This window comes from Falco biarmicus, chromosome 12, assembly GCF_023638135.1.
Source record: "Falco biarmicus isolate bFalBia1 chromosome 12, bFalBia1.pri, whole genome shotgun sequence".
NCBI lineage: Eukaryota > Metazoa > Chordata > Aves > Falconiformes > Falconidae > Falco > Falco biarmicus.
This window is the reverse complement of record NC_079299.1, coordinates 6015434-6037990: the sequence shown is the minus strand read 5'-3', so window position 1 is coordinate 6037990 and position 22557 is coordinate 6015434. Positions and strand designations below refer to the sequence as shown.

Genomic DNA, 22557 nt, shown 5'->3' with positions numbered 1-22557 from the left:
GGTCGCTCCCCATTTCCCTGGTCCTGCTGGGGCTCTGATTTTCGGATCAGCATGTCCATTGTCTGGAGCGGCTGCAGGCTGGGCAGGCAGAGCTCGCTTCCTGGATACAGGGGCTATTTTAAACCACATGTGCTCCTGCTCACAGCTCCGCTTGCAGAGCTTCATCCTGCTGCTCCAGACAGCTCATTTGCACACAACAAAGCAATAGGATAGAGGCCATAAAGACATCCTGTGGGCTGGAGAAGATGAAGTAAGGATGAAGCAGCAGCGCAAAAGTGGAGGAAAGAAGACAGCACAATGAAATCACCTGCCCCAGAGATTTATGTGCCCTGGCGGGACTTTAGGACCCATCCAGGGAAGTGTCCTGGGATGGGGCCATGTGCATCCCCCTGGACAGAGGGCTGGCTGTGGGCATGGTGGCCAGATCAGCTTGGGGGAAGGCCGAGCGCTTAGACTACAGAGAGCTGGGCAAGGTGAGCCCAGCATCCAACCCACAGCTGAGGTACAGTTTAGGACGAATCACACAGTGCGCTTCCAAGTTCCAGCTTGTGTTTTGTGCAAGTGTTAACAAAGGCAATAACAAAAGCAATGTGTGAAAGGTCTTAGTCTCCAGGAAAATCTTTGTTTGCACAGGGTTCAACCAATGCACCCAGCTTCAAACCACCCTGGACCCAGCCTGAGCACCGACCGTGCTGCCACAGGATGCAAGAGGAAGGCTAACAGCTGGCAGAGCACGTGTTGGTAGGGGCGAGGGACTACCTTCTCGCTGGAGACCTCCCTGCCGTAGCAGCCGTCCTGCCGGTGGACCCAGCAGAGCCAGGCTCTCTGCTTGTGGCTGTGTCTCACGAGGCAGCAGGCTGCAGCAGCGCAGGCAGGAGGCCTTACTGAGGATGCTCTGGTGGCATACGCGCGATGTATAGGGGAAGAGCATTACGCTGCTATACATCTTGTCACGTGAGCCCTGACGCGGTAGTTCAGAATTCAACCCACCCTCTCCCCGGGGGATGATAGATATCAATTTGGAGAAGTGCCACAGCACTGATTCCACATGTAAAGAGCACAACTTTCCACAAAGCATCCAAGAAAGGAGATGGACTTCTAAGTGCTCCTAAAAATAAATGAAAATCACAGATGGCCTTTCAGATAAGGCAATCTAGGCTTCAGGAAAGCCAAGCAGCCTACCCGCAGCGCTGCTCCCACCGTTACCCGCCTCCCGCTGTTTCCTTGCCCAGCCAGACGTTGCTGCCGTGGGGCTGACAACTGCCATGACATTTACAGGTGTCTGAGCCCCGAGGGGGCTGGCTTCCACACAGCAGAAATGTGAGGGGGGCTGATAAGGCATATCGCAACCTCCGCCCCACCAGCCATTCCAGTTTGCACTGGCGTCACTGGGGCAGGGTTCAGGTCAGCCAGCTCTCCCTCCAGCACTGTGTCCGGCCTCGGATGGGGCTCACCAGCTGCCCATCTCGGGAAAGTCAGGTGAGGGTTTTTAGGGCTGGTTCTGGGACCCTGGAATACCGTCCCACCATGGTCTTGCTGCAGGCAATGGGGAGTGACCCAGACCAGAGCAGGAGCTCTGGGGCGACACTTCTTGCAATGAGCTCTAGTAAGCCTCAACTGGGTCACCAGGGATTACCTGTATTACTTTCAGCGTGCCAGTTTTATTAATAGCTACTTTTCTAACAGTTTCAAGCTACTGCAGAAAGTTAGATGAGTGTCATTACCTCCTTTTGCAGGGGAATATTTCCATTTTAAAGAGGAAGAACCAGATGCTCAAGGCCACCTGGGAAAGCGAGAGCTCAGCCAGGAAAGGGTCCCCATCCTCACTGGCAACCCTGAGCGGCCTGTTTGCCTCAGCTGCCCACGCCGCCCCAGAGGCTGGTGCTGCTCCTCTCCTTCCCTGTGCCCCCTTCCAGCCCACCCACCCCGGGCCAAATCCTGCCCTTCCCCCACGTGGCAAGGTGCTGTCCTGTATCAGCCTCTGGCCACGAGCGAGGGGCAGAGCAGATTCACCCCTGCTCTTTCCAGGGAAGCATCCGCAGCAGGAAAGAAAGCATGGGGAGATTTGTCATTAAATAATATTTTCCTGAAATTTCCTCCGAGGACTCAGTAGCAGCTCAGGGCACCGAAGGTGCTTTCCCTAATGTGGAGGCTCAACCCCAGAAATAGGGCAAATACAGGGATACGGCACAGCACGACCAGTTCTTCAGCCCTACTAGGAAAAAAGCCAGGTGGGAACCAGCGTGAACTGTTAATGCTTTAGCTTAGGGAAAAATAATCCAGAAGCTGAGGGATTTAAGGAGAATTACAGTAATTAGAGCCTTGATCAAATTAGTCAGCCCCTAGCAGCAGCAGCATAATTACTCCTGGAGGCCAGCACTTCTCAACATTTTTCAGTTAAAGGGCTGCCTCACTTCTTTGAAAAAATCCACTGCTCGCATCACACAGCAGTTTGCTCCTGGCTGGCTAAAACAGGTGCCACTCTCACCACTCCTTTACAGATTTCATTTCCCTCCACAGTGTTTTCTGGCCTGTGTGGGAATACGATTTGGACTGGTTTTTTTTGGTTTTGGGTTTTTTTTTTGTTTGGGGTTTTTTTTTATTTATTTATTTTTCATTTTAAGTGGGTCACATACGACCTGCTTTTGCCATAAAGCCCCCTAAACATCCGCAGATCACAGGCTGAGAAGCACCGCTGGAGGCCAAGGATATATCATGTTGGACTATAAATAGAAAAACATTCCTGATTATAGCAAGAAAGCAGGGAGAAGAAACAGCACATGGGAGCTTTGGTCCCAACTGGCCCACTCCTTTTTTTATATAGCCTCAGTTTTATAATAAGCACCAGCAAAATAGCAGTAATGGGAATGCAAAACAGCAGCAATGGGAACTAGGCAAAGGGTTGTCCCGAGCCGGAGCAGCTCACAGCGTGCGTGTGGCACCCAGGGCAGCAAAGGGTCTTTGGGAGAGCTGGGGAGACCAGGGAAGAGCTGCATGAGCAGGCAAGTGTCCTGACCCAGTGCAGGCACCACAAAAAGCTGTTGCAGGGCAGCATGACCCACAGCATCCCAGGCAGGGGCATGGGATGGGCAGGGGTGCCTCGCGTTGCCTGCCAGAAAACCCTTGAAGGGGTTCAACCTAAGGGCTGCTCCTTGGGTTTCTGAGAGTCGAGTTAGAGATAAATGCACTGTCCTCTTCTGGCCATGAAACAGCTGAACGAAGAAGGTACCCTCCCCCCTGTGTGCAACACGCTCTGCTGGGCTTCACCCCACACACTTTGTCCCTTCCCACCAGCGATCTGGTATGTGGGTAATCAGAAGCAGCAGCTCTGAGCGACCCACTCGTGCTGATCACCTTTTAAAGCCATGGTCTAACATCTGCATTTGTTTGCCGTTTGACTGGTGAGGTGAAGGGGAACACTACCAGGAAAGTCTACAAAGTCTGGTGCAAAGGCTTTTTCAGGGAATGGCTTAATTTGTTTTAATTGTATCATTTTGACACTGCTACCTCCAGTCAGCAGAGGTGCAGAAGTTTAAGGCCGGAGACTGAAATGGGCATTCCGGGAGAATCCCACCCAACTCAGGAGAAAAAACATCTGTGATCAAAAGAAAGAAACTCCTCCAACCAAGAGACATGTAGAAATCAAGTCATCATTTCCACTAAGAGCAAGTGGCTGCCCTGAGCTACCGCATGGCCCCCCAGCACTGCCCCACACCTGAATTCCTGCGGGAACAACTTGGCTGAGCTCCCCTCGGCTGCCAAGCCAACACCATGTCCAGGCATGTGATGAAATCCTTAGCTCAAGCGTGATATTATGTTTAATTCATGTTGACTGGCTATCAAAAAGCATATGCCATTGCTAATGTTCACAGACCTAACTCTGTTCAAGTGCCATGCTGGACATCTCCCTCGCCACAAAGCCTGCTTGCCAGGAAAAAAAGCTCCTGGGCTGGCTGATCTCATGGGGACACAAAAGCATCCCAGCAGGTATCTCCAAAAACACGAGCAGTGCTGGAAGCAAGCGCAGTCAGCAGGTTACAGGCACGCAAGTGCCGGCAGAAAGTGCTGCTGCTTGTGGCTGCCCCATTTCATAGGGCTCCGTTGCTGATTTTTTCCAGGCAGGGATATAAATACAGCCTCCTTACCAACTGTGGCTAAACTCACAGCTCCAACCACGGATCGGCACACGTTCAAGCTGGAATTTGGATTAATGGCTCAGCCTAGCCGCACAGCAGTTATCAAAAGCAAGCAACTAATTTGAGTCTTCAAGCTGGAGGATGGCGCTGTGCAGTCAGGGAAATCAACCAAGTGGCTGATTTAATGAGATTATAGCTAAAACTGTCCTCTTGCACTGATGCCCTGAGCTCAGCTGTGCTCTCAGAAGAGCGGTGCTGCTGTGGGCCAGCTCCCTGATGAGGGTGGTTCAGCTGCAGGGACTGGTGATGCCCTGATGTGGCACGGTCTTGCCACCAGCCTGCTGTGTGCGTACCTCTGTGAGTGAGTCTGATTACCAAATGCTCCCAGCAGCTGTTCCCCCTGCTCTGCACACCTGGAGCAGCCTCACCTTTATCCCCTCGATCCTGAAGCCCAGTGTGGCTGTGGAGCTGATCGTCTCCCTCCACTGCATGTAGCGGGGCTTGGTTACTGCCCGCAGCACGTTCTCCTCCTCAGTGGGGGCATCAGGGTCCACCTCAATCATCTTCTGGTACATGTCCTTCCTCAGGCTCGGCTTCTTTCGGGCTTTTATCAGCTCCTCCTCCAAGTATGTCCTGCAGGGAGTGAGGGAGGGAATGTTAGCAGGGCTGTAGGGCTACCACACCAGGTGCTGCATGTCCACAGACAGCCCTGGCCACAGAAATCAGCTCTATCCAAGACAGCTGATCCCTATGGAGCAGGGCAGCATAGGAAATAATAGAGCAAACCGCACTGCAGGTGAATTGATCCTGATTCCATTAGCACCTGATGTCTTTTCAGTTCATCAAGGAACCACAACCAGTTTGGCAGTAACAAGGGAGATTATTTCTCACAGGTGCCTCCTACGGCCACTCCTTGGTCCTGGGGGTCTGTCCCCCAGCACCCGGCAAAGCTGAGCAGTGACTTAGTGGCTCTTGCAAGCTGAAGATGGCTTTCCAGATGTGCCCAGGAAACTGCCCGCATGCTCTGGGGTCCGGCTGAGCTGAAGGCAAGAGGGAGGCTGCTGCCTCTGAGCCCTCGGTGTTAGCTGCTGCTCCCTCCGAGGTTTGGCCAACGTGGGTGGCTGCTGCCAAAGCTGCTCCTGTGCCTCTCCTACGCTTTCCCATCGCCTCACCCTGTGCACCACGAGGGCTGTGCCTCACCAGCTGCTGAACAGGGGTGTTTTACACAGGGCTGTTTCTCTGCTGCTGGTTTTGCTTTATATAGGTCTGCTTTAATCTAGCAAAAGCTTCCTGTACAGGATGGAGCAGAGGAAGGGATGCAGCCTTGACCAGGTGTTTACCATCCCCCCAGGACCACAAGGTGCGGCCAGAATGAAGAAGGGAGGATGGAAGGTACAGAGGAGTGTGTAAAGACCTTAGTTTTATGCATCCTTCAGGGGAGCACCACTCTCTGCCAGAGCACACCGATGGAGAACTTCTGCACTCTGGCATGCAGAAAACAATCATCCACAAAGTATACTTCCTGCAGCAGTGATAAGCCACTACATAACTCCTCTTGTGGCTCCCAAACCTGCTGCAGCTCAACCTGGCAAGTGCTCAGGCTCTCTCTAAACAACTTACCAGGCTGGGTGAGATGTCCCAGTGAAACGACACAGGAATGACCCTATCGACCACCTCCTTCCCCCCAAACCCAAACTGCTCTACACCTCCCAGTAGCCATGCCTAGCTCTGCAGAGGTGCTGTGCCCTCTCCCCATGTCCCTTGTGCCAAAATCCCAGCACTGTGCATGTGGCTCACCTCCAGAACCAAGCACAACGCACAAGGAGCATGCTAGGCAGACTATGTGGGATGGTGTTCCTGTGTTTCCCACAGGCTTAGCAAGGCAAACCGGTGTCTTTTCTCAGAGCAGGCATATGATCACTGAGCAGACATCCCCAGGGCATCAGCCCCTTTGAAAAACACTGCAGATAAAAGCAATGACAGGCTTGAGGTGAGATCACCAAACCCGTGATTTTGGGGCAGACGGAATAAAATAGCAAAATAAAGCAGCGGTGTGCTCAGAAGTGCTGCTCACACCGCTCAGAAAGCTACATTTCCTTTTGATGAGAATGACAGATCATCTATGTCTGTGGTTTGGTCCCCCTGCGTTGCTCCAGGCTTGAACCATCATCACCAGGGCTTAAGAAAGACAGCTCTGTTTAGGGATGACTGGGGGAGGCTGCCGCATCCCAAAGCTAGGTTGCCATGAAAAAACCAAACCTGTATCTGCCTGGCGGCAAGCTGCTGGCTCAGAGGTCAGGTTTAATAGTCCTGAGGTTTAGTTTATTTGCCAGAGCCTCTCCTTCCTGGCCACTGGAATGGCCCACTCCCCAGCATCAGCCCAAATCACCTTCCCTCACCAGCTCCTCCCACAGCACCATCTTATTTAATGATGATGATACCCAGCACATTTGCCCCCTTGCCTGCTCTGCCTGTCTTAACTCCAAAAACTCAAGTTGCACAAATCACCAGACCTGTGATTTTTGCGCAGGAGGCTTTCCTCCTCCCAGAGACAGCTGCAGGAGCACCCAGACAGCGTGACCAGCAAGTTTTCTTCTGGTGGCTGTCATATATGGGTCCAGAATGGGTCCTGTCTCCTTCCCGCAGCAGCATAGTGTGTGCCAGCCGGGGCCACGTGGCTGCGCTGGGGCCCCCTGCCCTTCTCTCCACCCCTCCGGTGGAAAGTATTCCTCGCCTCTTCCCTGCCGACAGCCCAACCCGCCAGTTCGAGTTTCACATCGGGAGTTCAGGAGGGGAAAAAAAGAGATTCCTTCCTCCCACAGAAACCATCAGCTTTTCCAGCAGCGCAAGCGTCTCCACTGCGTCTGGGCTGCGCCTTAGCCAGCGAGGGGGGTCTCAACCTGCCCCGCTGCCAGCCTGCAGCAGACCCAGGGCCAAGCAGTGGCCTGAGGCCGCTCCAAAACTGGCAGATGCCTACAGTCACCAGCCCTGCTCACGTTTGCTCTGGGATGCCCTTGTCATCTGTGGCATCACTAGCTCAAAACCTGCTGCTGGCCAAGTGGCTGCAGCCGGGGATCTTGGCGTATCTGTAGATGGTTCTCAAGGAGGACATGGGTAGTGTTGCTCATCTGTTAGGAAATGTTTCAAGAACTTTACGTGAGAGGCACTAAACCACTTAGCACACACATTTTATCTCTGAAGTGTGCACAAGAGCAAAGCGTGAGCACAGGGCAAGTTTCTCGGTCACCAAAGCTGTGCTATTCAAGTGTCTTGATTTCTCTCCCCTGGCGCGCTGGGCAGGATCTCCCACGTTTTGCTCCCTACCCCTTGGCTCTGTACTCCTACCACAGGCAGGGGCGGGTTGCCATCCTCCTAAAAGCTGCTGCGCTGTTCTGGTGTACCCAAACCCAAACAGAGTGCTGTCCCCTCCGCTGCACCAAACCACTTTCCCAGCACTCAGAACAGTTAACAAACAGAGAGGGGAAGAGCCTGGTGTGTCCTTCCCATACCTGGGCTTCCCCACGGCTTGCTCCTCACGCTGTTGGCTTAGCTGTTCCTGAAGACAGGTGAGTCTGGTGTTCCTCCTTGCATGTTTCAGAGGGTTTTACCCAGGAGATGCCTTTGCTTTGAGTATCCCGTCTTAAAAACTCAAACAATGCCCCCAAGGCCACTCACCTGACCCCCATCTTGCAGTCCATAACGCAGGGGGAGTCAAACTCAGCCAGCAGATCTTCCATCTGGTTGTATCGCTCCCCGTCCTTCACAACATCGCCATGGTAGGCAGGAACATAGGGCTTCAGGACATCATTCATAAGGCGGTCGAGGCAGCGCTGCTCTGATTCACAGTGCTTCTTCAGTATCCTGCCGTTGGCCGCTGCCTTGAAACTACCTGAGGGTGACAAGGGACAATGTGACACTTGCTTTGGACAGGGGATGATGCTGTGCCTTCCCCAAACAAGAACCTTGGAAGCATTTCCATTTACACCTATACCCAAGAGAGTCCCCACAGGCTGGGACTTATTGCCCAGACTACCAGATTCACACGTAGTGTCAGAGGTTTATGGCAGGCAATGTCACACCTTAAACGTGGCAGAGACCTGCCCTGCAGCACCCAACACGTTTGCTTCACAGCCTCTGCGTGCTTCATGGTAGGTTCACACTTTTGTCTCTAGGCTCATGCATGGGGCATCTTTGAGCTGGGCAGCATCACCTGCTTTGCTGTGGATCAGCAAGAAGCAAGAAGGCATGGGTCTCACACAAAGGACTCGGCTTTCTGCTGCTCGAGAAAAAAGCAGCAGCAATACCTGCTGGTCCTGGGAGACTGAAAGCACAGAGCACTGCACCTTCACAGCATCCTCCCTAGCATTTAGGTAAGTTACTCTCCTGGGCTAGAGATGTCGGAGCTGAAATCTGTGACATACATGCAGCAGTCAGAAGCAATCGTGGCCAACAAAGCCCATTAATGTGAGATAACGAAGAGCCTTTCAACCGCTCTGCCCCTCCCCATGCTCTGTACCTGCGTGTCCTGCTAGCTGGATCCAAGGGTACTTCTTCTTGAAAGACATCACAAATGGGGACCAGTGCACCATATTCTTGATCTTCCGCCATGACTTGCTCTAAGGGAAAAAAAAAATCATGAAGGTGAATGCAGTGTTTTAAGCTGTTACTGTCCATAAAGCCACTTCAGGCAGCACACAGCTGTTTTGGACAGGGGACGAGGCACCGGAGCCAGCAGAGGATGGAAGCGAACAGAGAATCTGCTCCTTTCCCATTGCCCTGTGCCAAGCTGGAGCCGCTGGACCTCAACTCTACATTCAAAAATCACAAGCAACTTCCCTAAAGTGGATGGCCTCACAGTGTTGTTCCAGTTGGTTCCTTCTGCTGCAGAGAGCCCAGCCATCCGCATCGCCTTGCTCTGCTCCCTGCATCCCTCTGCAGAAGCAGCAGGAACATTAACCCATCCCTGGGTACTGCACTGCACCACAGCAGATGGAGCGGGGCCGGGAGCCCAGGATTTCTACCTGGCCACAAAACTCAACTCCAGCTCCCACAGGGAACAAGAGAGGCTCGCAAAGCGCACATTGGCTCGCCGCCTGGCTTTTGTTCCCATTGAAGGGTAGCTGCTTTGTCCATTAAGCTGGCAACCCACGTGCGGCTGATCCGCCTGCTTTGGCCCATCCATAACTACATTTCAGAGAACAATTCCCTTCTGACATGTTGTGTTTCTCACCAGACAGATTGCGCAAAACTATTTACACGACTGTAATGAGGGCTGCATCGGACATATGAAAGCCTTGTTCGAAGGCTCTTTCCTGAGAGAGTTTTCCCCTAGATTGTTCTGGGGGAACATGCCGCTAGTAAAAGGCAGAGGACAACCTCTTATCTCAGCCCCAGAAGGCAACGGTGCAAACTAATCAGGCAAACAATATACAACAGCGACAATGGAAAAATGCCTTCTTGCAGGAGCTGGGACAAACAGACAGTGTAGTCCTGGCTGCTCTGAGCTACTGGGTTCAGCTGCAGGCCCACAGATAAATTATCCTCATTTGCTCCGTTCTAAAGGCACAGGAGGGAGCCTTCCAGAAAGCCCAAGTAATCTCTTCCTCGTGCTTGGAGAACCGGCCCCTGTTTCAGTAATGCTTTGCAGACAGGCGGGGAAGAGCCAGCGGCCCCGACTTGCAGTTTGGATGCTTGTCGGGGGTGAACTCACGGCACAGGAATCCGTGCTGGGAACTGCTGACATGTTTAAATGGCAAGGAAGAAGCCAGACAAAGATGTTAGTGTCTAAAGCACGGAAATTACATCGAGTTACCCCTGTGCCACACACCAGCCTCGCTGGGGCGCGGGGACACATCGCATGGAGATGCAGGGGCTGCCCACGTGTTGCCCACCGTGGGTGGGAAGGGGAAGGAGAAAGGTCCTTCCCCACCTGTCGTTCCGAAGAGCAGCAGGGTGGCCCTTCCCTGGATGACTGCCCATGGCCGGCAGTGTCCTGGCGTGCCCTGGCACTGGTACAGCAGCGCAGGAGTTTGGCAAGCAGCTGCCCAAGCACGGGGTGACACCGGGCATCCCCTTCGCCCAGGCTCCTCTGTGCCATGGGTTTGCTCTGCCGCTCGGCTTGCTTGCTTTGGCAGGGGGGTCGGGCAGTTCCCTACCTGACATGAGGATGAATGTTTTTATTTCCAAAAAGAGTGCCAGAACTTGTGTGCTTTAGCTGTTCTTTGTTCTCCTTTTGGCAGAGAGCAGGAGGGAAGAGGGGGGGTGGGTGTCCCCTCCTTTTGTTTTTAAAATAGTAACATCCAAGTCCTAGCTGATGTCATGAAAAAAAGGGGGAAGAAAAAGTCTCCGAGGGAGTTTGGACTCCAGATGAGTGTGACCCACGTCCTCTAAAGCAAGTAGGAGAAGTCCTCCCCCCACTTACGGCACAGCATCATAAGTCACTCAGTCCCAGGAAACACGCCAAGGCAACGCGCCTTCCCAAGCCAAGATTTTGTTTTTCGGTGGTTAGAGCTTTATGGCTAAAACCTTGAGGTACTTCAAAGCACAGGCAGAATGAAGGCAAGCGGCCCCCAAAGCAGGGCAAGCCACCCCGGCTTCCCCCTGCTCTGGCACTGCCCCCGGCGCAGGGTAACGGCCCTGAGTCCTCCAGAGACACGAAACACCACAGCAAGCCTTCTGCTGAGCTGCACAAGACAGAAAGCTGGTCACTGAGCACACCTGCACGAGGAACAGGCAGCACGTCCCCATCCCCTTAGGGAAACTCTTTCATCCAGGCACCACCTGGGTTCAGGCACACCTTTGGCCAGGCATTGCCAACCCACATTTTAAGGACATGTTTTAAGGACTTGTTTAATGGAGAGGTTTTAGGCGGCTTCATCCATCTCAAGTCACCCTCAACGTACTGGAAATAGCGAGGCAAGTTGCTGCCACCACAGGGATCACCAGCAATTCTGTTTCATGCAGCCCCTTCCCCACCAGCTTCATGGGGGCGCTTGCAGGAGAGAGGAGAGACCATCCCATCTGCAGTTCCTTCAGGAGTTGTTGGATTTTTGTTTTATGCCTGAGCCCCTCCCATCGTTAGGAGGAAAAGTTTGCTGCATCAAAAGGGAGCTCTCCCATGCCCTCAGCCCATCGGGTGTTACTGCCCAGCTCATTTTGCAGAGCAGCCTGCTGGAACCAACTTTTTGGGTGGTGTACCTATCTATACAAAGTACCCTGTTGCTCTGTTGTGGGAGTGCTCAAAAGGCGGTGAGTTTTGCAAGGGGCAGCTCCCCTAGTAAACCAGGAGCTGCAAGACTTCACCTGCCGGCTCTCTGGGGCTGCCAACCTGCTGCAGAGGAGAGAGAGAGGCTGGAGCATGGAGGAGCAACACTGGTCGATGCCCCCAGCGATCCTGCCACCCCCGTTGCCTGAAGATAAAATTCTCCCCAGGAAAGGAATTGCTCCAAAAGGTCATCCTTTGTACTTTTCCCTACAGCTTCAAGAGAGATGTTACGTGGCTGTGACCCATCGGTAGGGTCCTTCACAGCCACTGGGGATGGCTGAGAGCTTCCAGCAAGAGAGCTGCATTTATTCAAACACCAGCATGCGTTCAGACATTTCAAAGCTGACGGCTTGGCATCCCAGTTGTGCCAACCCCTGTGTCGGGCTTCTGCAGCTGGCCACGGAAAACAAGAGCCACGAGGCTGACACCACTCCAGTCTGACTCCCCAGCCACGCGCAGGGAATAGCCCCTCTGCACTTGGCTGGCTGCTGCCTCCCGCCCTGCCCGGCACTAGGAATATCAAAGGGAGTATTACAGCTATTTACAGGAAAGAAATCTTTAACCCAGCCTGTCAGGAACCGTAAGGGCATTGCCTCCAGGCTCCTCTGAAACTTTGGCTTTGTATTTTAAGAAGTTATTTAGTCCAGGAGCACAGGCGCAGCTGTAAAGCACATGGAAGAGTTACCTGCAACTGCTCCCCAGCCTCAGACTAAAGGATTTTTCACCATACTGGAAAAAATAGCTTTTCAGGTGGCGTTACCAAGTGATGCTGGTGAAGGGCAGATACGTGCTCTTCTCATTTGCCTGCAAGGAAGTGAGCACGCAGATTGTCACGATGAAAGCTGAGCATGCTTTCAACTTTTTTGCATGATCAAAGCCAGTGCCTGCTTGTGGCACCCTGGCACCCTGCTCTCCCCCACAACCCAGCTCTGTGGTTGCTTTCCCCCCCAGAAAACTCACGAAGCCGTGCTGACCCACTGTGCCCTTGCACGCACAGCAACAGCACGTAGCCTGAATAAGCAGGGAATACACATGAGGTGCCTGATGCAACTCAACACTTTTGATTTAAAACCTGTTTCAGCATCAGCAAATGCCAACTGATTAGCTGTTAGGTAGCAAAATATTTAGCAACTCTGAAAATATATTTAGTGAGGAGCAGCACTGTTTTCTCTAATTGTGGGTCACTTGGAAATGAAGCTGAGCAACTGTCAGAACCAGCTCTAAAAATGAACTTTCAAGGATTTCTGCAGCACTCTGCTTCTGCCTCTGCCCTCTTACTGCTTTTGCTCACCACGGAGCGTGGTGCCCCCAGCCAGGAGTGGGATATGGGCCAGAGGAGTTAAGCCCTCCCAGCGACCACCCACAACTGGTTAGTGGGAGAGGAGTGCTGGGAAAACAATTTTATCTGTTGCATGTTTAACTTAACTTATCTGAAGCTTAAAGCAAACTCTAGGGTTTCCCCATCTGTCAATAGAGCTTCATATGGAAAGAACAACATAGGAGAACTTGGTGCCAACCCAGAAGGTCAGAGGATATATTGTGTTTAATTAGATTAAACAAAAAGTGACTGATGAGCGCTCACTGTACATTTTCCCTACAGCACATGGCATTCCTTTCATGTCTGCCTTGGAGATGTGCCTTTCTGGGACTGCCTGCTGCCTCCCTTTCCCAGCATGGACGCTGGTGGAATGTGACCGGTGTTACTCCCCGTGCAGGGAGCCAGTGGGGTGCTCTTCCCTTTCCATGCATTCAGCCAGAGAGATATGCAGTAACTGATTTAATTTGCTGAAATTATGGTTTCCTATGGTTTTATGGGACCAAAAATTCCTGGAAATAGTGGGACCTGGACCTGTATTTCAGTGCTTTTTATTAAGTAGAGCGCGCACTGTTAGAGGCAAGATTACACAGTTGGGGCAGGGGATGGGAAAGAGTGGGAGCAATATTAAAGTAACAATTTTCCTGGTTCTGAAAAGAACTTGAGCCCCTTTCTCCCAGGAAGATCCCGAAATAGCCTAAGATCAGAAGAGATGGAGGAAAACTGTGAGGTGTCACCGACGTCCGCCCGCTTCCTGACTGCAGTAGGGTGGCTGCAGCCAAGGGGTTTGCGTAAGTGCCACCCTGGCTTTCCCCTCACTTCGGAGAAAGCCCCGCTCCTGTAGCACGCCGACATCCAACCACCCTGGGCGCTCCTTGCAGAACTGAAACACCCGGCTGCCCGGGCAGCCCCACCGGCACATCCCCGGCTGCCCACCCCTCGCCAAGCGCAGCGGCTCAGGACCAGCACCGCGCCAGCATTGCCCCGCGCCCAGCACCCTCGCTCGCTCCTCGGGTGCCAGGGTGACTCCCCAGACCGCCTCCCATGGGGCTAGCGTGGGTGGGAGGTGCAGCGGGCTGCTCCGCTCTGTGCTTTCACTTCCAGCTCTTCCAAAAGGAGAAGTGCGGCCGTGCTGCCAGGGCCCCCGCGGGAAGGGGCTTTTGGCACAGCTCAGAAGGGCTCCGGGAATTTTTGCTCACAAGTAGGAGGGTCGCGGAGTCACTCCTCATGTCCACAGCCTTGCTGTTTAACAAACAATGTGGCGAGCAGTTGAGCAGGGCAGACGTTGCGCCGGAGAGCTCTCTCCTTTAATAACTAAATAAGCGGGGGGAGCGTTGGCCCACAGAGTTCACTCCATGTCAGCCTGCTCCGCGGCCTTGCACACGCAGCCAAGGAAAAAGAGGCCATTTAGTTTTCCATGTTTAAAAGAATGAATGTGTTTTCTTTTGGTCTTTAAAAAGTAGTTAAGGTTTCCCTAGTGATGATTGTTTCCCTTGACTGGGAAAAACCTTGTCACTCCAGCCGCGGCAAGGAGGCCAGCTTTGTTCATTGTGCTGGGCGCCGAGGGCAGCGCGGCAGAGCTGGCTGGTACCACGGAATGCCTCCTCCCGCCGCATCCTGGCATGTGGGCAACCAAAATGCAGGATCCCGGCAGAAAAATCCCCCATGACATGCTCTGGAGCGCAATCACTAACGTGCTGCAGAGCTGGGGTTATGCTCTGCTCAGCTTCGCCATCTCTCAGCCCCTTGAACCTCTGCCTCCACCCAGGCGGCAATAAAAAGAGCTCAGTGACTGCCTCAGCGTGCACCAGGCTGTGACCACTGACCCTAATGCTGGCAGCTAGTGACAGGCCATATTTTACATCATCTTCCTCCTATGCAAAGTCCCCTTGCCGACGCATTTGCTTCTGTACTGCACAACGGCTAAATAGCCTTGTTTTGGCCAGAGGAGCAGCTTGTGATAGGAAGGCTTTGGATCAGAGGGCATTACTTGGTTTGGTCACACAAGGCATTTAATAAAAATTTCAGCAGCTCCCCAAAACCTGGTAGCAGCAATGCCACTCAGGCTCCCGTGGCTGTTGTTGAGAAAAGATAAAGTGAGGCCGAACAGCTGACTTTACTCAAGTTAATATAAGGAAATAGTCTGATGACTGAAAGGCGCTTCTGAGTGCCTAGCAATTCTAGCCCAAACCCCCAAGGCCCATTAGATAAATCGTTTTGATGGCTGGGGTGTAGAAGCTTCTGCCATTTTCCAAGGTCTCCATCTCATTTAGACAGACAGAAAAAAAAATACACTAATATGTGCATTATTTCTTTTAATTCAGATGCTTTGTTTTTCAGAACAGCCTCATTTTAGCCAGCAAGGATTTTGCCTCTTGCAGGAGAGAAGCCACTCCCCTCTGGTGTTGTGGGGAATGCCCTTTTCTCCAGTGGGACCAGGGAGCAGCTCCGCCAATACCAAAGATGTGGGGTAGAGGGTCACAGAGATAAAGCTACTGCCTTCTCTGCCGTCTGCAAGAGATCAGCATGTGCGATAGAGAGGCCTCGGTAAAAACGCCTGAAAGCCAGGAACATCTGCTGGGATCATCGAAAAAATATTCCAGTGTATTGGAAAAAAAACCAGGAGCTTGCTGCAGGCTCCTTCTTCCTGCCTGTGATGGAGGCGAGGAGAACTGGAAGTGGTGAAGGCAGATGAGCGAGCAGCAGTCCTGCGGCTTGACCTCCCCTCTCACAATGAAAGGAAACGGAGTGGCTGTGGGAGCCAGCTGCACAGAAGTCACCCAGCGCGGAGAAGGACATTGGCAATGTCCTCACCCCCAAAGCACAAGCAGAGCGCAGCAGCGGCGTGGGATCCACGTCAGAGCCACGCTCAGGGTTAATCGCTGCGGAGGGGAGAGGCAGCGTTACACCTCCCGGTCCAACCTGGCAAAGAAGGAAAGAAGCTGAAAAAGCCCAAGTGAGCGCAAAGGCAATGCCTGCGCTGGAGCTCAGAGTAACCGAGCCTCAAAGCTGTGGTTGCCTCCATGAGGCATTTCTTCTTCCTGATGCAGAGCCTTTACTGCAGTAAAGCTGAAAACCTCCTAATGCAGATCAGCCACAACCGACTTTCCCGTAAAGCTGGTTGAATTACTAACTGCCAGCACTAGACATGTTCAGCCTACTTTCCTGAGCGGGAACTGATCCAGATCTCTGGAATTGCATTTGTTATTCATTAAGTACATACAAATAAGGTTTGTTAAGCAATTTTCAGCTTGGAGAAGGTAAAGTGAGTAATTCAGAAACAGCTAATCGCTTTTGGTGGACTGCTACTTAAGCCATACAGTGCTTCTTCCTCAACAACTGGCTTTTAAAAGCCAGCAGGTTATAAAAACACTTGCTGGTAGCCAAAAGCGGGCCTCGGTGAACTGATTTGTGAGGAGAGTGCCGGAGCGCTGCAGCCCATCTGTGCAACACACTGGTGCACAGGGCTGTAGGCAGCCAGATCAGGCATCCAGCTGAGAAACGCTATGTGCTGTCCAAGGATCTGACCCCATATCAGGGAACTTGTCATCAGCTTTGATGGAAACTGCTCCATTTCCATCTGGAGACTTGCGTTTGATCCCTTTCCCAGTTCCAGAGTATTCACCACCGTCTTTCTGGTCCAGCACGTCATTTCTGCTCCTTGGCTCCTCCAGCACAAGTTGGGGATGTGGGCTCCCGAGCCTGTGCTGGCTCTAGCGCTTCTCCTTCTTGTGCTGCTGTTGAGGAAGGACCCCCTCCAGCCTTCCCAACGCTGCTCCTGCAAATGCCAAACTGCTGCTAGCTCCTACATGCCCTCTGAAACCAGAAGATGTGCCCTTCTTGACACCAAACAACTGCACCAGTCTCTGGTCACTTGATTTGAAGCCCAGCTCAGCAGCCTGAATGCCAGAGATGCAGTTTAGGATAGGGCAGAGATGCCAAGACCCCCGACAGAGCACCCCGCTGGGCAGCGGCTTGGTAGGGCGCAGCCTTCCTGCAAGACACAACCTTCACACAAGAGCCGTGCTCTTACATGCCGGGAAGGTGAGACGGGAGCTGTAGGCTTTGCCAGGTCCTCCTGAGAGATGTTCTGCACCCCTGGGTCCTTTGGGAAGGGGGGTCCCTGCCACAGGGCATGGTGGGAAGCAACACAGGTGCTCAGACCAGCAGGAGATAGTAAAGTCCCAGTTATTTCCAGTGTGGCTTATTTAGACTGGTAGATAGAGGTGCTCACAGGACCCAGGATGCTGCACACCCTCTTCTACAATTTGAAGGCAAATCTTTAGGGATTTAAACCAGGACACTACGTTTACAGTCTGCTTCGAGGCATTTTGGGTCACAGACACCAAACGCAGAAGTAATGTCAATGAGTGAAACAAAGCAGCTTCTAGTACTTGGGGTTTTGAGTCTGATTTCTTTCTCTCTGCTTCAGGAGGCAACCCAGAAATCTTGGGACTGCACTAGTCTGCTCTCCAACATGGGCCATGACGTGAGCTGAAATGCCCTGAGCTCCAGCCCCCAAAGAAGGGCTGGATGCAGGCAGATTTCCTCCCCCCTTGAGGCTCACGGCAGGCACATGCTATGGTGTGATGCTACATCACTCATCTGTTCAGCCTGACTTATTACCAGGCAGGGTGGACATGGGCCAGACAGCGCAGCCACTGACTTCCAGTGCTGTTGTAGCCATCTGAAGCGTCTTCTCTGGCATTAGCACAGAGGCCATCGATACGGATGCTGTAAATATAACACCCTCGGAACAAAATGCCTACAAGGCACTGACGATGCAATAGCAAGGTTATGCAAAAGCAATGCCAAGTCATGCAATGTGAAGCAATCTGCAGGAGAAAGCTGAATGAGGAAGGTCTGGCTTTCAGACTTGAGCTTTCCTGTAGCTGAAACCCCCAGCAGCTCACGCTGGTCTTGGACACAGAAAACATTTCCATCGCTGTTCCCCTGCTCTGCCCACTCATGGAGTTAGCTTACCGCTCTTCTGCTATTTGACCATAACTGAACTTCACTTTGTGGAATATGTGAGTGAGAAATGCATCTCTTCCATGAGCAAGTGAAATGTTCGGATGTGTATTAAGTGCCTTTGGCTGGAGTGGGAAGGCAGAGATGGAAGGGAAGAAAAAAAAGGCCAGGCTATGGTTGTGGTAATTTGTTTAGAATAGAAAATTTTTAAAATTAGTCATAAGCCCTGAACATACCCACATCTACTGGGTATATCAAGTGTAAAAAAGCTGATTTAGAAGAGCAGTTATAAGTTTCATAAACATGACTAAACTCTAAAGCTGAATGTTCAACAGGTGTGACCTTTTAATTCCCCTTTAAATCAGTTTAGCGCTTGCATTTGTGTTTTGAGTCCCGCATGTTTGGATAGCACTTTGATGATTTAAAGTACTGGAGTTTTATTGTCTCTCCTGCTTCGGAGCTGGGACCACAGATCCTCTGCTAAGTGGCTGGAAGAGTTTCTGCTTGCACAGCAGCCACTGGGAGCACCAGCCTGCCTCAGCCGCAGCTCCCAGCACCCCCAACATGGGATGGGCCCCTTTTCCTAGGCAGCTCCTAAATATAATCAGCCATCAGGAGAAATTCCTCCAAGAGACGAAATGCAGTTTGATACTCCTCGTTTCAGATCCTTACAGAAGGAGCAGATCAGAAGGACAGCGGCTTTAGGAAACCTCTTTGCCCAGAGAGCAGCACTGCAAGCAGCCAGCATGCCGCAGGTGCATGCCGGGGCAGCACACACCTCCCTTGCCGCAGCTGCAGACCTGCTGCATATGCACTGTGCGGTGCCCAGGGTGACTTCACACAGCAGCCAAGGGGCTTCTCTTGAGCAGGAGGCCTGGCTCTGTGTCCCACAGGCTCTGGTCTTAAGACAGCACTGACCCCAAGTGCTACTGAAAACAACAGTAGTCTCAACCTGAATGCGGAGAGAGGCTTGTTACAGCCACTGGTCACCTGCAGACCAGTCTCCCCTTGTGCTGCAAGGTGATGCACCAGCAAGGGCAGTGCAGGTCAGCTTTTACAGCTCTCAGCATTGGTTACTACAGGCACCAGGGCTTGTGGGCAGATACGGTGCTTCTTTCCACACAAATGAGACAGACATAAGCTCACTTGCCACAGACTGCTGCTGAGACCACCTCACGGGCACCCCGGAGACTTTCTCCTTCAGTAACTTTCCACTTCACTGCCCCGAACAGGTATAGGAAGCACAAACCTTGCACTTCAGGAGAAGCTGCTCGCAAAGACTCCTTCCTTGCCGTACACACCAACTAGAGGCTGAGCTGAAGCCAGGGGCTCCCAGGATCATGGCAAGGCCAAGCAAACTACAGGGTTTCAAACACTTTCCAACACAGAGCATCTCATGCTCAGCTGCTCACTCCTGATTCCCTGCACAGCAGCATCAGGCTGTGAACAGAGTGTATGCCCATCGACTCCAACCACATTATCCCACTCCCTGTCCCTGCAGACCCAGAGCCTGCTGTGGCCAGGCTCCTTCAGGCAGGGTGCCTGCCACCGCCGCACCCAGGAGCGGGCTCACCCAGCCCGGCGAGGACATGGGGTGGCACAAGCTCGGCAGAGCAAGAGCACTGGCTGTGCACAGCTGCTGTGCCTTGCAGGTATGAGTGACCTTGGAGAACAGGGCAGGAGGAGGAATTCACATTAACAGCACACTTCTGCTGCCCCCCAGCCCGCCGCAGTGTAAGGTCTGACAGCGAGCAGACCTCAGCACATCACCAGCAGTAATCTTATCCTCGGCTTCATTTTCAGAGTTAAAGCCCTACGCATGCCCCTTAGCCATTTTAGTTATGAGTCATCGAAAAATGCCAACTTTAGCAATGCTCAGCTTCTGCAGGGTACATACCTCTGCCGCCAAAGCAAACGTCCTGCCACGCCTGCCTGGTTCGAGAGCATCCGACGAGTGTGCTGGTGCCGGCTGGGCAGCCCTGCACTGGGGCAGTGGGGGAAGAAGCCGTCACAGCATCAGGCAAGGAGGTTTCTTGCTAGTGGTGACCCACGGGGGTTTCCTATGCAGCTTCTTTTATGCTGCCTTTGAAGCTTGCGCGCAGAGCCTGAGAGCCCCGCTGCACCCCGGCACGCCCCTGAGCCCTTAGGGAAAGGGACGGCATCCTCGGCGAGAATTACCCAACCCTATATCCTGGTGCGGCACGCGGGGTTGGATTTTCCAACCCAACCGTGCGCTGACATGCAGGGGTGGGGCAGCAGAAGAAAAAGAGGATTTCAGCTGTTAACTCCTAAGAAATTGAGGAAAAAGCATGCTCTGCTTCTTTATAAACAGCCCCTGTCTCCCAGGAGCTGGTGCATGCAATGCTGCAGAGGTGCCAGCTGGGGGGCTGATGGGTTTTTGGTGGAAAAAGGAATGTAGAGGCCAGCAAAGCAATCTGCTGCTTCGGCACATGTTTACAGCCTTCCACAGGGTGCTGGGGAGGAAGAGGTTTCTCTAACCCCAAAGGGAAATGCTCGTCTTAAACAGGAAAATGGAACTTTCTTTTGAGCAGTAATAATGGAAAATCGCCTCTGTAATGGCTGTGTTGAACCCCTGGGCATGCAGCGGGGGGAAGGGATGCCTGGGGAGAAACACCTTGCCTTGCTGTAGGCTCACTTGGGACCCTAGGTAACCCTGGGGGGGCTGATGCTGGCACAGGCACGAAGGGGAGGATGCTCGGGCTTGGGGGGAGGGGGAATCTGCTCAGCCAGGGCAATGGCAGAGACAGAGCACCCTAAGGAAACCTCCCCAAACGCTGGCATCCCCCTCCCTAAAGGCAGGAACAGAGGGTCCGAGTACCACAGCAATGCTGGTAACACACTGGGCGCACACAGCTGCATACACACAAGGGTGACCCAGGCAGTTCAGGTTCATCATTTATAAGGAGAGATCTGATTGCTTCTATTTCTGTTTTGGTTTTGGTTGTTGGGGTTTTTAAGTGAAATTGTTTCTAAACTAACTATTTCTCTTGAAAGAGGCTATTTTTAAGGTGAGCAGCATGACACGATGTTTATGGACATAACCTCAGTGCCAGCCCCCAGGTACTGATTTAGCCAGGAGGAGCTCCTCACTGATGAGCTGCAAAAGACTGCAATGTCCTTTGAAGAAGCAGAGATCACGAGTTTTGTATTAAAATCCAGATAGCCTTTCTTGGAACTGCGCTGTTATGGTTGAAGGGGATGCTCAAGCCAAAAAAGGACAAGAAGATGAAGGGTAGTTATATCTAGCCATATAATCGCGAGGACACTGGCAGAAGGGATACAATGAACCCATTATAAACATGGGTGTAGCAAAGGCAGAGTTTAGCTCATTGTGTCTCAGCGTTTCTAAATATATTTTGTCTTGGGGGAAGAGCAAGGGAGAAGAGAAATGAATGTAGGGAAGACGCCTGGTTCTCCAAATGACTGGGGTTTTCAGCAAGGCACGAGCCCACGATCTCCGAGGCTGTGTCTGTGGGCAGCAGCTGGTTGCTGAAGTCCTCCTGCTGCAGGCGACTATGTTTAGCTCCTCTTAGAGGGTGAGGGAAGCAGAAGAGGAGGTAGGAAAACTTAGTCATCTTCTTCCCTCAGACATTTTGCTGTTCATTTACTTCAGCAGCACATGAAGCGCTTAGTCACTTGGTCTCCGACAGGCTTTTTCTAATTTTGTTTTTCCAAATCAAAATAAAAAGAGAAAAAGGAGGTTCCTTCCCAAATTAAGCACCTAGTGGAGGAGGCTCAGGGAGTGAGCAGTGACCGGCCAGGACCTCACCCCACAGCTCAGCCGGCTGCTGCAGACACCCAGGAGAGCGTTTGCAGAGCACAGGAGGAGAGAGGGCAGGCACTGCCACTTCCTCTCACTCAGTGACAGCTCGACGAGCTGCTTCAGCAAGGCAAGGTGCAAAGCATCCCCTGCTGCCTCCGGAGCTGAGATCTGCTTCATGCTCCCCTACAGGCAGTTGTTACCTGCCCTCGCAGTAACATCATTTGCAGTGTTATAACACACTGCTCACACTCCAAGCGTTTCCTTGCAGCAAGGCAAGGGGAACCTTACCATCTAAACCACATGTTCAGCTTGGATGTCCTCCATCCTCAGCAATTCCTTCGGGGCCGATTCTAGTAAGCCAGCAACCATCACTCTCACATTAGAGTCCTCAAGGTTAGAAACTTTTGCTGAAACTGGCTTGCTCCCACAGTGCCATAGGAAAACTCAGGACAGCTGGTGCCCTTCCAGACTCCTGTCACCCTCAGGAGAGCACAGGGCCCTTGGCATCATCCCTTCCTACAGGGAGTGCCTGCCCCTTTGCCTGTGAAATGCAGGCACCAGCACATGTACCTGGACCAAGATGCATGCTGCTGCCAACATGCTTCCTCAAAAGGGAGAGTACGAACGACAGCAAGAAACAAAGAGCCTCTGAATGCAAGCACAAACGAGAGCCAGGCATTTGGTTTCTCTCCTCCACACAGCATCTCAAAGGGTCTGAGGACAAGGTGTCAATCCCCCAGACCCATCTTCCCCCAGCAGAGAGCAACCCGGCCGGTGTGGCAGTAACCCAGTGCATTTTTACAATTGACTCGGGATGGGGTTTTTGGAGGGCTCCAGAAGGCACCCAGATGGCTCACGGCTTCCTGTTACTTCAGCTTTACGACAAAGCAACATAAATAGGTCTTCATTCTTTGTTGGCTTTTGGTGCCGCACAGCAAAACATGCATTGTTAACCTAAAAATAGGAAATGCTGTGGCAGCTTTGAAGAAATTCAGTGTTTTTCCTGTACTGATACAAACATAGTGGCCGAGTGCCAAATGCCTCTGTCCCGCTTTGAAGACCGATGAAATTCTTTGCAACACTCATA

At 52.4% G+C, this 22557-nt stretch overlaps 1 protein-coding gene across 1 annotated transcript in view; it reads right to left on the bottom strand.

The window, feature by feature from the left end:
* Positions 1 to 22557, bottom strand: part of ITPKB (inositol-trisphosphate 3-kinase B) — a 70311-nt gene that overhangs the window by 7535 nt on the left and 40219 nt on the right. Inside the window, 3 exon segments of the mRNA XM_056357371.1 lie at positions 4565 to 4769; positions 7812 to 8025; positions 8653 to 8752. Coding sequence (XP_056213346.1) covers positions 4565 to 4769; positions 7812 to 8025; positions 8653 to 8752 — 519 coding nt within the window.